The sequence below is a fragment of the Convolutriloba macropyga genome, chromosome 4 (genome assembly GCF_964194025.1).
Source record: "Convolutriloba macropyga chromosome 4, txConMacr16.3, whole genome shotgun sequence".
In the NCBI taxonomy this organism is placed as follows: domain Eukaryota; kingdom Metazoa; phylum Xenacoelomorpha; order Acoela; family Convolutidae; genus Convolutriloba; species Convolutriloba macropyga.
In genome coordinates this window covers 27,286,101-27,301,581 of record NC_134471.1, presented here as the reverse complement: position 1 = coordinate 27,301,581, position 15,481 = coordinate 27,286,101, and the positions used below count along the sequence as shown (strand labels likewise).

Below are 15,481 nucleotides of genomic sequence, written 5' to 3'. Positions count from 1 at the left end.
CTCAACCTCACACAGTCAGCTTCACGGAGGCAGGGGATTGAACTCTCAATCCTTGGCGTGTAAACCACACACCTTACCTCTCGGTTATCACGCCACAACATGAGTTGCGCTTTTTAGTTAAAATTTGTGTTAATCAAAAATTGAAGTAAAAATAGATTTTCATTTTCATTATTTGTTACTATATGGAACATTTGAAAAAAACATCATTTTAGCAACATAGTTTATCTCTGCTTGATCTCTATTTTTCTATTTTTTTTACTTGATGATGAAAAAATAGAAAATCGGTACAAATTTTAATGTGCACATAATCAACACCAAGTTCTTGATTGAGAAATAAGCAAAGACTGTCGATAAACAAAGACCAATCTCACCCGAGGTACAGACCTACAAGAAGTAAAATCAATCTAACACCGGATAAACAACACCGGAAAAACTTCTGTTATCAGTTGATACTGTTAAACTATTTTTTTCAAATATTTTTGTACGTTTAGTCTATAACTGACATTAAATAAAGAAACTGTAAATTTTATTCACAACTTTTGAACTTTTTGCTTCGGACAATAAATTGAGTACTTTGAGGTAATTACCGCATATATTGCAACTGTTGTTTTCGTTTCTTTTGTTCAACATTCGCGCTCTTTTGTAAAAGTCAATTTGCCAAAATTTGCCAAAAGGCATCGTTCAGCTTCGAATTCTCAGCCATCAAATTTAATGTTCTTGGCAAATATTGCTTGTAGCGCTCTCTTATGAGTATTTTCTCATCTTGAACTTTTGGAACCCTTTTTCGAAAGTTCTGTTTGTTGAATAATTTTCATAATTCAGAATTTTTAATCATATCATTTTATTTTGGGTGGATTATACATCCGTCAACTGTAATACCTTCATTTCATTATGTTTACTGACATAGTGGTATAAAGTTCTTCTTAAGCATTTTTGAGCCTGTTTTATGCAATGACTGATTGCCACAAGCTTCGACTTCTATTACATACAAAACCCAAAATATGGCAGCTCATTTTGCCACAAAATAAAAACATACCCTTACTACAAAAATGCATTGTTTTAAAAAACAATTTTTCAAGCTGAAACCGCTATTGTGTTGACCCCAGTTGAAATTTTGCCCAAAAACATTAAAAACTGACACTTTATAAGCTGTATGTTTAAAGACAATTGCTCAAAGCACTTCTGTTTTTTTTACCAGCTTCAGCGTTTTTGATAGTTTTTTCGACATAAGAAGTGTTGGTTTTTGAGTGTTTTTTTAAACCTAAGAAACTATCGTTTCTGATCATTTTTTAAACGAAAGAAATGAACCTTTTTTAAAAATTATATTCTAGGACAAGCGTTTTTAAGCCTTTTTTTTGAGGCTGACGGTTTTTGAGCGCTTTCGAAATCTAGCTTAAGCATTTACACCTTTACTGGTGTTAAACAATCTGATTTGGTGATTTTGAACGGGGACCTTTTGGTGCGTTGAATATCAATCGCGTTCTCACTTTTCAAATATAAAATAATCCGAAATGATCCGAAATGATTAAAAATGACTTAAATAAAAAGTGATTATATTATTCAAAACTATACATTCTGGTGTTAGAAACTGTTTCACTGTTGACTTAACTAACGATTATCAGATTGTGTTTTTGGGTAAGAAGCTAAAAACTTTTAAAAATTGAGCTGATTTTTTCATAAAATTTATTAAATTTCCGGCAAAAAAACCTGGGCGCATCAAAAAACTATACGCTATTGCATTTTACATGTGACATTCAGGAGACTCGGAAAGAATTATCAGAGTTTAATTAGAATCCTCGAAATAAAATGTTGCGTTTTTTGTCAAAAAATGCCGTAAATATTACGTTTTACTTGTACTCGGAAATCGCATTAACTTTCCATGTACTTTGTTAATCATTTGAAAATTTGAGAAAATTTCAGACCAGAAAATTTTGAATAACTTTACTTTTCCAACTCTTTTTTGTGCCTTATAAAAATAAAATAGTGTCGCTTAGCTAAAGCTTTTTGTATTGTAATACTCTATTCGACCTTTCATTTAATTTTCAACAATTCTAGGCATTGTTAACAGCATCTTAAATACCTTTTTTAAAATCTTTGAGTGCAGTTTTCCGTGATTAAAGAAATTTAACAAATAACTTCGGATCAAAACATTCTCTTTTCTAATGTTCTGCACATTTTGGACAATCAAACAAGGATTGGTAAAGAAAACAGTTTGTTAGCATATGCTCCCTTCCGAGATCTTTTGTTTCGTCGCTTTTTGTACTGCTGTTTTTTCTAACTGCCTGCTATTTTTTGCAATTAATATCAGTTTTTATTGGCTTTCTAATGAAATCTAATTGCTATTTATTGATTAACTAATTTTTTAACAGTTCTAACCGTTTCCACGTTAGTTGTATTGGAAAACCTTTGTAATTTTTTTACTATGGGTTTTGCTTTTCGTTCTTCTGCTTCGTTGTAATTAGTCTAACTAATGACAGAACTATAATATTTTTTAGTTTAAGTTTGTTATCTTTTTCGCAGTTTCAGTATTATAGCTGATATTTTTGTTTAATTTAGGAGCATTAGTAGCAATGATCAGGAATATTGTTAGTCCTCCTATTGTTGTTACGTTTTCCGGTTTCTTGTTACTTAGTCCAAGTGAATATACACAGAGAGAAAAATAGCGTTGGTTTTTTATGGAGACAAAATTGATTCTATTTAAAAGCTTAGTTTTTTGACACACGATTTGATGACTTTGTGTCTACTCTTTTGCTTTTTAAAAAGGATTAAATTCACGCTGTTTTCCGTTTTGCTTATGTTTCATGGATGAGAGGTTTCTTCGACTTTCAAACAGTAATATATTGATTCTGTTCAGTGGTCCGAGCTCCCCCGTTTTTCGTTCAAACTGCAAAACATTTTTTTAGGTTTTAGTAAAATTTTGTTTACTTTTGTCGATGTAATTGTAAATGCTGTTTAATCTATGTTTCGCTTCTTAAATTTTTTCAATCTTTTGTATCACAATTCAGGACTTATCATTGTGCCTTTCTTACTTGATGGATTGAAAAATTTTTTGTGGACGCACACTACCGATCCTCTTTATTTTATCAAAATAAAAAACTTTCATGACAGCTTTTCTCAGATTCAGAATTCATAGCGAGGGGTCAGAATCTTCTGATATTACTCAAAAACTATTACTGAAAAACTTACTTTTTTAAATTATTGTGATTAAATGATAAAAAGTGATTGAATGACATTTAGAGAATGAAAGTTGGCATGCACATCTGTGTGAAGGCTGATTTTCCCTTCAATTGTTAGGCTCCATTTTATTCACCGAAAAACTACAGAATACAACAATTAATATTGGAATTTCAAATTTAAATAGAAAATGCTGCAGACTACATCATCGCATTTATAATTTCATAATTTATGATAGGTTTTTTTAATAGTGTTCAGAGTAAATGAAGTTTTCATCTTTCTTTACCGATAATTCCCTGATGTCAGCAATGTTCTATTCGAAGAAGAAGAATATGTTAAGCTTCTTCCTAAGGTCAATTCCCAGTTTCTCCACCACGAGGGCTCCACTCGACTGTTCTCTGTATTTATCCGACTCTTTAGTAAACTGGTCCACATAGACGGAAACAGAGGTTTCCAGGCCATGCACCTAAATAAACAGTTTCCATAAATGTTTGCATTCGAGTTGAGGTTTGGTCCTCGTTCGGCAAAAAAACTGAACAAGTGGCAGTGGATGCGGTGAAAATGCTAACAAATTGCTGCAAACCCAGGGACAACAACGAACTATAAAAAATAAACGGTGTAATTTTCACAAGATAAATAAAAGCTATTGATAAAAAAGGCGACTGAAGATTCAAGAAAATAAGCATGATAATAACTTCAAGTGTATGAGATTATACTTCAATTTTTAAATATAAAATCACTCGAAAAATATTTGAGAATATCGGCGGACGGAAACCAGAAAACTTTAGCCAAAAAACAGGTAATTTACGGGTTAATAAAATTAGCATTTCATTTGAACGTTGAAACGTAGGAACGCAAACCTTTTGGTTAGGGTATATAATGTGTCATCGGAACTTTGCGATACTTTATTCTGGATTTCGTGATGCCAAAAAAAAATTCTTGTATTTGAGAGATTTTGGATTTTGGGGTGCGAAATGGAATTTAATTTGTTTTAGTGGATTCGCGACGCGATTTGCCTTTTAGTTTTATCTGATATCAAATTATCGTATTCAACCCATAATACTGAGTTTAAAAATTGACAACTAAAGTTGAAGGACCCGAGAAAGATCACTGGTAGAATGTGCGCAATCAGACCACAGGTAGATCACCCAAAACAAAAAAAAACCATGAGGAGACTGATGAACAGACATATAAACAAATTCACCTCAAAGCAGGTAAAAGATACCAATTTTCGAAGAGCATCACTTAAAAGGCGAATGACTAAAGTAAGAATGACAACGGAAAAAGAAGTTCCAATGGAATATGATTAATAAATGGAAAAACACTGAAATTGGAAGACAGAAGCAACAAAAGCAAAAATTAAGTTATGGACATTTCCTAGTAGTGCACAACATTTCTTTCCGTCCGGATAATAAACGTAATAAAACGAAACGAAAGATAAAAATAAATTTATTAAAAAAACTAATGTTAGTTATCATAGCTAATTTCGAGATACCTAATGAAATTCATCTGAAGTTTGAATGAGTTTTAATTACATTCAGAAAAAGCAAGAGTCCAATCACTATGCTTGCCTCATTCTGGTGCGTGGATTGCTGCGCCTCCGATTCCCGCTCTAGTTCTACACCTTTTGGCTAAAGAATTTCATGTCAAGTAAAGGCTCGGAATTGCGGTTTATGAGCAAGAAAGAAAATGTCCTTATTGCAGGTCCGATACATTGGATACATTTCGTGACCATGCAGTTGCCTGCCATGGAAGGTGAGATGCAATTTCAAGGCACGATAGAATTCGCGATCATTTAGCCGCCTGTTCAGTAGCTAATTTGTCCCCAGTAATTGAAAAACGCAATCTCATTGTGGAAAATAACTCACGCCAGGAGATCTCTATCTGCCTTCTTGGAATTCTGGCCAATCTGCTGCTCTAGACATAACCTTGACTTCCTTTCTGCAACCGAACATTATTTCTCATGCGGCAGAGGAAACTGGCTATGCAATTGAAGCTCTTGAAGATCGAAAATATGCTTAGTATGAAAAGAGCTGCGCTCAAAAAGGAATTTTTCCTCCCTCTGGCAATCGAAGTTCTGAATGGTCTGTCGAGGCTTCTGAAGAAGGCCTTACTGCGCATGTCGTTGTTAGCAGATATCAGTTAGCGGGACATTCCATTGCCTTCAATAGAGCAGTTCAGTCACTTTTTGTTTTCATTATACGAGGATCAGCTACTATGCTGTTGTCCCGATCTCCGTAGTTGAACTCAGTAATTAGTTGAACTTGTCTGATGATTAGCAACTTGATTACGTGATACTCAATACGAATATAACTATTCCTCGACGCCTGTGTTGGGTTGAATCAATCTATTGATGAGTTAGAAACACGCCCAGAGTCATTATTGAACTCACCCAATGAGAGGGGAGTTTTTTCTTAAGCAATGTCATCCAACAGGAGGGGACTTGTGCTCACTTCAAGTTCAATAACGCGAGGAAGTTAGAAAACGAGAGTTATAAGGCTGAGGTAGAGAGGCAGAGGTAAAGAAACTATTTCCGTTACACTATTTCTATTCGTACCTGACCAAAGTGGGGAGAATAAAAACAAACATTTTACGTGTGGAAAAATAAAAACCGCTGATGAAATGAGATTCAAAAATTTTTGATCTGTTGTATTGATAACCACCGTTATCTTAACCAAGTTAATTGTCAATTAAAATTCTTGGGTCGAAAAAAAATTCAATATTGGGGCATCTGAATCGGGAATGCTTGAGTTGGTGAGCAGGGACGAACTTCAGTATTTGATTCTGGCACATCAAAATTTTTCGATAAAGTGTCTTATGTGTTGGTTACGTTCCCCCTTGGCTTATTTACATGTTGTTTTTGCTGAATTAATCGCCATTGGTTCCGGCATAAAGGTGATTTATATGAAAAGCTCAGTAGGGCAGGGTTGTTAGGAAGGTGGCTGTCGATTCGTTGGACGTGTCCCACTCAGTGGTTAATGGTGATGTTCTTATGCATGTGATTTGTCTTGATTGTGTTGCTACTGCCGTTTCTTTTTGTTTCGTTTTGTTGGTGGGGTTGATATGATGTATGTTTAACTGTGCATGTATTCGTGAATATATAGTTTATGCTTAACTGTGCGCTTGTTTCTTGTTGTTCTTTGCTATTTACATAAGGTACGATTGCTGGTGGTTCGTCATGCTTCGTGGGTAGACAAATTCGCTAAGTGCCGGACACAGTCGAATATAGTGAAGAAACTCAGGTTGCTTCACCTCTTTATGCTTTATCGTTGTTCCTCCTTCGAGTTTCTTTCTGATGTCCCGTGCATAAATTGCAATCTTCTTTTCAGTTGTATTTACGGTAGAAATTTTTTGACGGGGTTTTGCGTAGTGTACTAACTCCGTGTCTTTAAAAATTTTTGTCCCCAATTTAATTAAATGCGCGGTTTTGGATACTGAACTCTTGCCTTCCGGGGTTTTTTTTTAACTTTGGTTGTTCGTCGGATTTTTTAAGGGTGAGTTCGGGTGTCAGCACATTGTAGAGACCGGCGAAGTTTTTCTTGGATTGTTTTTTTCTTTTTGTTTCTTTGGCCAGTTTAGTTTCTTATGCTGCTTCTCTTCTAGGAACTGGTTGTCCAACTTCCAGATTAGAAAAAAACCCGAGGTTCTGTTCGCTACCCGTTGTTTTTTGTCTTACAGCAAATTGTGCAGCCTTGTTTCTATTAATCTACAGTTTGCATCGTTTCTGCTCATGTTTCGTACCACTGTCTCAAGCAAGATCTAACAATTTATATAGTGTTTCAAGATCCAAATATCCATATGACTCGAGTTCTATAGAACATTGAAAATCAGAGCAGCTAAATTATTCCAATTTAGGAATAGCAAATGACGAATAGCAAGAAAAATGGGTGGCGGTCAAGCAAACCCATAGGCAAGCAAGCCGAATTTTGAAAATGAGGTCAAGTAAGCCGAAAAATTTTCGGATACCCGTATTTTAAGTTGCCCCTGGCCCCATTACATCCCACTGCGGATGAGAAGCATGACCATGGACAGCGGTCTGCTGAGGCCCGTACCCACTAGATGTCTAAAAATTGACGCATTTTTGTTTCTTTGGTGCATTGGATTACATTATGCACTATAATACTACGGGCAGTATTGATTGTAACGGCTGACAATGTATTTTTTCTGATAGGTTACATAACTATTACATAACTTTCGGCTTGCTTTTCTGTCGGCTTGCTTGCCTATTGGCTTACTTTGCATTCGCCAGAAAAATGACTAACTTTGAAATGACAACTAAAACTGAAAGTTAAATTGACGATAATTTAAAAAAATGAAAAAAAACCTTGAAACTTGAGGACAAAAGGAAGAACAGGAAGTAGTAAATTCGGGTACGATTTCTAGTGTCTTAAAAGTTCAAAAGCATTAATACCATGCCATAGGAGAAATTTAAGGCTATGGTACATAACGATTTAAGTTTTCCCGGCTCTCATTGCGTAAAATTGCCGTGCAGTACAGTTTGTAGCAAAAACGAGACCCGCACGTCAAAAACGCGATAATGCAAAAAAGTGTAAAACAAATGCACATATAAAGTAATCCAAGTTTTCTGAATAAATTTTTACATTGAGTTACAAAATTCCATAAATCATAAAAAATTGGTTGATAGTAATGGAAAGATTTTGGTCATTTTGTCTGAATTACAAAGCATAAGAACAAAAATATTTGCGTTGAGCAATTTCCCTATAAAAATTTCCAATAAAAATTTTCCTTTGGTGTCTTGAAACAGGCACATACTTTAAATTGCTTGATTTTTTTGAAGATTTTTTTAGCTGAATCATTTGTGTTATTACCATTAGATACAGAAGAAGAGAATTCACAAAATGTTCGTACCTTTTCGTCACTTTTTATTTGGGAAACATTGCATTGTCAAATAATCTGGAGGAAATTCTAAATGTTGCGCTTTTTTCCAGACGTTTAGATCTTCAAAAATATCTTTTCAAGGGAATTTAGTGTTCAAAAAAGCTTTCCAAAAAAAAATTCATTCAAAAAATTTTTGGCATTCTATCGATTTTTCGGAACCAAAACAGGGAAGGCTATCTGAAAGATTACGGAAGGGAACTGACCTTGACCATGTCCAGAATAGGCATATCCTTGTGTGTGTCACTCACTATCTCTGTCTGCAGCACCCACCCACTCTGCTTTCCCATGATCCTAAAACAAGCCATTAAACAAACAAACTCGTAAAAGAAATACCCCAATATGTCATTTTCAAAGAATCATAAACTGAAGTGTTCAACATCGTTGTTACATTAATATGATTTCTTCAATTCAGTGTTCATAATGTTTATACACAATATGGCTAGCCAAAATAAAGAACATATTCTTGGGGGAAAATTACCGGTGGAAATGGAATTTGATGTATGTGAACTTCTTTTTGCCCAGAACAGTTTCTCCGTCGTCCCAGAACAAATGACCACTGCCTAAAATTAACAGAACACGCTTAAATGATGATGGCGAAGAATAAATGTTACGGTTAGAAAACTTTATTAATCAATGGTTGTTTTTACAGCTATTTTTGAAACCAGAGATGGCTCCCAGAAAAATATTTGGGGGGGGGGGGTCATCAGTTTATACGAATCACTCTACTATACATAACTCTCCGCCAGTTATAGAAAATCAGTTTCTGAACGTGTTCATTAACTTTTGACTTTACTAGCCTTCGTTTTCCTCAACCGGCATGAATATTTCCATGGTGAGAGCATTCTTCCTGGCAGCAGTTAGAGTCATCTCTGGCTTCTGACTCACAATAACGGATCCAGATTGAACAAAGAGGGGCAGTTTAGAGAGAGGGGCCGAAATGGTGTAGGAAGCGCCTCCGTAGTACACTTCAGAGGGTTGCTCCAGAGCATACCTGAAACAATATTCATATTTTTCCCTCGCCAAAGTACACGATCTGTGTAAAGATGGATCGGAGTGTGAGTGTGTGTGTGTGTGTGTGTGTGTGGGGGGGGGGGGTCAAAGCTTGGTAATAGCATGTCGTAATGACAGCAGTTGATCCAAAGAAGGATGTATTTATTTGTACGGTCATGAGCAGATTCGGCATTTGTCAGATCCGTAAAAATATTTTGAAGCTGGTTGCAAACATTGCTTATAAATACTCAAAAACTAGATTGATTCCTTAACATATACATACCAAGTAGTATTTTTGGGGAAGTAAGCTTCGACCTGGGTGGCACCCTGAGTCAGCACGGGCACTACCATGATAGAGCTGCCCCAAAGGAACTGAGTGTCGATAGGGTGGGTGTTCTCATCTTCTGGGAATGCGAATGCGAGAGCTGTGGATACTGTGGTTCCCTCTGTTGAGGCAGTGTAGAGTTCAGAGTAGAGGTAGGGCAAGTACTGGTATCTCAGAAGGGCGTAGTACTTCATATGCTGCTGGGCTTCGCTGTAATAACAAAAAGTTACACAATTTAGCTTTTTAGAAAAGGTTGATCAAGGCTCCGACCATGTTCAGATTTTGGGTGTCTGATCAGACTTTCGTGCGACCTTTGGCTAGACTTTCTCTCGACTTCTGTTCAACCCATTTCTCCTGTTGAAATGTGTAGCAACCCATGTGGTATTGGCTAACTCCCGGTTGCGGAAAGAAACCCCCACGGGAAAAAAACCCACTTCATTTTAGATAGGAAATAAACCCCCGCGGAAATAAACCCCCACGGAAATAAACCCCCACGGAAATAAAACCCCACTTTACTATTAAAGAACTGCGCATTTAGCGCCTTTGGCCATGCCTTGCGGGCCATGGCCATGCCTCAGCGGCCCGTGGGACTTGATATGAAACTATCACAACCGAACAAACTATCAGGACCAAAATTCAATTTTAAAATGGGGGTTTATTTCCGTGGGGGTTATTTTCCGTGGGGGTTTATTTCCTATCTAAAGTTAAGTGGGTTTTTTTCCGTGGGGTTTATTTCCTAGACCCGCTAACTCCATATACTGCTAAAGAATTAGAGCTTAGAGGACTCTAACTAACGAATGCTTCTTTGCATCTTATCGGTTTTGACTTTGAAAACCTCCGTAGTCTCGGTTGTGACGTCCCTATTGAAGTATATATGGTTCTAAACCTTGAGAACACAGCTGGGTCCTGGTCTGTGGCAGATATGTCGTTGTGGTTCCTGAAGAACGTGTAGAATGCTCCCATCTGCATCCAACGGGTGCATAGCTCCTCTGTCGTATCCTCCAGGAATCCACACACGTCAGCACCTACACGAAAAACTATATTACCAGAAGGAGGACGCTCGCAAAAAATCTTGAAAAAACCGCTGAAACCAAATATTAAACTTGTGGGACGACCACCATAGACCTTCCTTGAAACAGCCACCACGTGCAAGTTCTAAAATGACATCTTTGCAATGCGAGATTGCAGAATGCCCGATTTTCCTATAAACAGTGCAGATGTCTATAATTTTAATTTATACAAAGAAAATATTTTGCCACAGGAGCGGCAGTCCTCTCAGTATTTTTTCGAAATCTTATTGGGGGATGAACTATATGCTCAACAAGTTCTTTGTTTCGTTTGTTGAGTCAATTTTAGCCGATCGATAAATTCATTGTAGACAGCTGTGAGTACCATGCCCGTCAAGTAAAATAGATCAAATCAAAAAGATTTTTTAAACTTTATTTAATCCGAGGAATTATCGAGGTTAAAAGTTTTGCGAACATTCGTCTGATTTTCATCGCTTTTGCTTACATTTTTAGCAATTTCGCTGGAATTTTTGTTAAAAATTTGTTAAAGAGCTTTAAATGCTACCGATAGTGTAGCTTTAAAGATAGAGAAGTGTTGCTAACTTTTTGACAAATTTCGTGACTAAAATGTTGCATGAATTTTTCAAAAATCGGCTTTTTTGCATCAAAAAGGAATCACATATCCTTCTTCAGCGCAATTTAGTTGTTTTTAAAAGAGGTAGGGAAACTGTTGGACTAATTTTACCTTTGTTTTGTATCAGAGTTAAAGAATGCAATTTTTTGAGGTTTTCGCTAATTTCTCCCCATAACTATCCAAAATGCATTAATTATTTTTGAATTATTAATCGAATAATCCATTTCGCTATAAATTGAACCATTTTGACGTGTTCTAAAGGGATGAAAAGCAATTGGCAAAGTTAGTTAATCTAGTTGTGGATTCTAAAAAGTAAAATTTATTCAGAGAATATTGGGCGAGCTTTTTTAAAAAAAAAACGCCTTTTGTTTTTTTAAGTCAAATACAGACTAAGATGATTTGAAATTAGGCTCAATTGTTGACAAATCCCATGCATGAAGATAAAATTTAATTACATATATCAAAATTTCAGGGAAAAGCTCACGATTTTAATGGCTTCAAAACTGGGTTTGCGTGAAAATGTTTGTGAAATATTGAGTTTTGCCTGAATTCGTGGTTATTTTTTAGGCTTTTGATCTAGTCTCACTAATGAATGGTCCACTGGGATTCATGTTGGTCTTCAAGTTATTATTAATGCTATTAAAGTTATTTTTTTGGCATTCATACTACAAGTTTTCATAATTTTTTTTTTCATTTTTTAGACAACTGCCCATTTTTGAGAATCTTTTCTGTTTTTTTGTCACATTATCAAAATAATGATGGACGTTGGAACAACCGTGATGAGAAAGCTGAAACACAAGACAATTGTAATCATCAAATGATTTCAGTTAACAGTTTTTGGCTTTAACAGCTTCGACATCGTTTTCGCGCGATATTTACTTAAATTGTCGATTGTTTCGATTGTTTACTGATACTTGTCGTGTTTTTGTGGTCGTACAACAAGATTGATCTGGCAAATGACAGATCTCAATGGCTTCATATGGAAACATAAATGAACCTATTTAATAATTTCAGTTAACAACTTATGGTTTTTATGATATTGAAATTTATTGTTTTATTAAAAAAAAACTTGTCCTATATTAGATGCTTGTCCCATATATTTTGTATTGAAATGAAATCTTGTTTCTTCAGTTTTATCTTTTACCTGATGCTACTTTGACTTCGTTATTGATGTTTTAGAAAAAATAGATATTAACTTTTGTCATAAGTTTAAGTAAGGTGTTTTTGATTTTGGGGTTTGTCTTACCTTATGGTCTCATTATTGGCAGGTTTTTTTGGCCCTCTATTGAGGAAGCATTGATATTCCTTTAGAAGTCTCAGTTCAAACTGATTTTTTAAAAAAGATTTCATTCACTTATTGTTTTCGAACAATGTGAATTTTGGAAATTTTGCGATCTCTTCCTCGTTTGTCAGATAATTAGGTCAAAAATTTGGATGAGCGAGTTCGGATCACTATGTGCAAAAACATATTACCGAGCCTCCTTGTTTCGTTTTTTCAAGAAAACTGGAAACTTGTTTGTTCATTTGTTTGTTAGTTACCGACCATCAAGTTCTGCAAGAAAAATCAATAGACGAGTACCAAAATTCTGTTTCACGATTTCGGAAATTATTTTTAAAATCACCGCCTTTTTGGTTCATCATGGAACATTTGTCCAATACTATTAAAAGCAGTCTTCATTTTATTCCAGCGAAAAGTCCAAAGGTTTTTGCTTCTCAGCTGATGACATTAAATTGGAAATAAATTTGGGAGCCTCTAACCAGTAAATCCAAAAAATAATGTTGTTGCGTCCTGTCAAAAAATTAGTTTGTTCATTGGGGTAAGAGGGGAATTGTTTGAGTGGATAGCAGACAAGAAAAATAACTGACAATTTGATAAATCAGAGTGAAGCTGGGAAAAAATTATAACATACATTCACAAAACTATTGCAAAAGTGTTCCGTGCTAAAGTTCCTTCAGCACCAATGATACCAAAAACAAATGGAATAGTAGCTTAAAATTCTATCATTTATTGGAAAGTTTGGAAAATCCGGATAAAAAGCTTTTTCAAACTTATAAATTTAATGTTCTATCTTATTATCAAACGAACTGCAACCAAATGATTCTCAATATTAGAGATGGTTATATCAACTAACTTTTCTTTTGAAACTTATTTTACTGCAAAATAAATTTAAAATGATAAAAAAAGTTCTGCATTTTGATGCAAGAGAGCGGCTTTGAAAAATATTGAGTCCGAAATGAAGAACTTTTGTTTCGGCGACTGATTCTCATGACCACAATGGGTACTGAAAGAAGAGCCATAATCAGGACTGAATTGGGGAAAAAAAACGAAAAAAAAAATCAATAAATTTCTTCAGTAAACCATACTCCAAAAGGTACGTGTTATTTTGATTAAAAATTCTGATTCGGTAATTAAAATTATTCCTGCTGTCAAATGAGAAGAAAATGGGAATAACACGGGAGCTATAGAACATAAGGCCTGGAAATTACAAATAACTACCGCAAGGTTTTCGTAACACAGCAAAACAGGACTCATAAAAAGTAAATATATAGTTCACAAAATATATAACTTTCATTTATTTTGACGTGCAATTCTAGATCTTGTTGCTAATTTGCATGATAAACAAGTAACTATCATCAGCAATATCTAGTGAGATCTTTGTTACCTTACGTTTTTAATGTAAGTTAAAGGATATCTAAGCTTATAAGCGAGAGAGAGGGAGAAACTGAAAGGACTGTTCAACAATCGATTTTTATTTAACAAGATTTTGAATGATACCACTATTGCATTTCTCCGCAAGAGATATCGATTGGCCAAAATCGACTTTACGTAACAGAGTAGCATAAATTATATAACCTCCAAGTAAATGTCGAGGTTGGAACAACAAGCGAGTATAATCTTAAAATTTTGGAGCTAATTGGTAAGAAAATTATCTAATGCATTGAGGGGAGTAACAAAAATTTTCCATTAATGGGTGCTCGCAATTTCAAAGTGAGAAACCTATCAATTATTCAGTCCTCAAAAGTAATCTAGTTTATTAATCGCTTCAGTTCCTCTTTTCGTTCCTTTTGCAACTCAGATTAACTTAATCAAAAAGTTACTGAAGCCAACCAAATATCGTTCTAATCGCGCATCCAGTTGATTCAGGCTACTTAGAAGATAGGGTAAAAATGTTTGAGAAGATTCATCCGCGCTTCAAAGTTAGGGCGTGCAATAATCTTTAAATATCAAACTAACAAATTAGGGGTCGAGGTGTCAATGCAAGAAATTGCTTCAAAAATGAAAGATTTGCGCTGAGTCCGGTGAAAGCCGTAAAAATAAAATATATTAAAGAATTAAGTGTCATGTTGTGCAGTGGAAGAAGTGGTTGACATGCGGCAGTTTGTTTAGAAGCGCCTGACCCCGGACTTGACATGTTTTGAATTGTTATTTTTTACTCCGTTATTTTTTGGTAAATTCCTCGGCCCGGGATTGGATTGTAACTGATCTAACCAGTGAAGCTGATTCCGAAGAGGTTTGTGTTGATGACAGCTGTGATGCTGTACTTGAGGTCATCCCAGGTGGCAAAGTTGTCCCCAGTCCAGTGACCCACATACCTCCCACTGCTCATGAAGGTACTCCTGCTTATTATCACATTACGGTGGTCAGGAAAGATCTAAAGCAGACATACAGATGGTTTTCATAACGAACTAATTTTGAGTAATACTAAGCGCTTGTAAAGTTTTCTGCCCAAAATATGTTCCTCCTATTCTGTTTTGCCCATTTTCTCAATGACCTAGAAATGAATTAGGTAGCAGTCGAAAGTTAAAGATTTCTATTTTTCATGACTTTTCCAAATTCAATCAGTCATATTTTTCGAATTTTTGTTTTCGAGAAAAAAACTCTGAATTTTCTCCATGCTATTTTTCTCCTGTACTCAATATTTTTCTCAAAATAAGAAAAATTGATACCTCAATATTTCCAAATTCCGTTCCATTGTTAGGCGAGGATGAAAAGAAAAATGTGCATTTTTGAGTCTCAAAAGTTAACCCCCCATCCTCTCCTCCTTCCTCTCGTGTGATTTTGTTCATTCACCTACCGTTTCCAGTCCATGTTTGGTAGCGATGCCCTCAGTGTGTCCATACATGTTATGCAGGTTGTAGTGGATGCCCGCCTCCTGTTTGGCACTCATGCAGATGGTCTTGGTAAGAATACCGTCACAGATGGAGGGTGTGAAGGGTGGCTGATCATACGTGTCGCCGACACACCTGGAAACCAGAGAGTTTTGTAATACGCCAAAAGCAAAATATTTCTGTTTTCCCTTTCAAACATAGTTAAAAAATTTTTCAAAAATTCAAATTTAAACAACAATAAGGAGGCTCGGTAATGTGCGTTTGCACGTAAAGTTCCGACCCTTCTCATCTACATTTCTCACTTAATTGTCTACCAAATGAAAAAGAGATAAGAAATTAACA

General features: G+C 35.5%; 1 protein-coding gene across 3 annotated transcripts in view; it reads right to left on the bottom strand.

Annotated features, from left to right (window-relative positions):
* Positions 1-3,318: 3,318 nt before the first annotated feature.
* LOC142337567 (lysosomal alpha-glucosidase-like) overlaps positions 3,319-15,481 on the bottom strand; it is a 53,653-nt gene continuing 41,490 nt past the window's right edge. For all 3 annotated transcript variants that reach the window (XM_075386894.1, XM_075386895.1, XM_075386893.1), the window contains exons 12-19: positions 15,106-15,274; positions 14,520-14,682; positions 10,275-10,413; positions 9,347-9,598; positions 8,867-9,064; positions 8,552-8,629; positions 8,277-8,364; positions 3,319-3,640 (exon numbers count right to left, since the gene is read on the bottom strand). In XM_075386894.1, the coding sequence (XP_075243009.1) occupies positions 3,488-3,640; positions 8,277-8,364; positions 8,552-8,629; positions 8,867-9,064; positions 9,347-9,598; positions 10,275-10,413; positions 14,520-14,682; positions 15,106-15,274 (1,240 nt within the window). In that variant the 3' untranslated portion in view covers positions 3,319-3,487. The remainder of the gene's footprint in view (positions 3,641-8,276; positions 8,365-8,551; positions 8,630-8,866; positions 9,065-9,346; positions 9,599-10,274; positions 10,414-14,519; positions 14,683-15,105; positions 15,275-15,481) is intronic.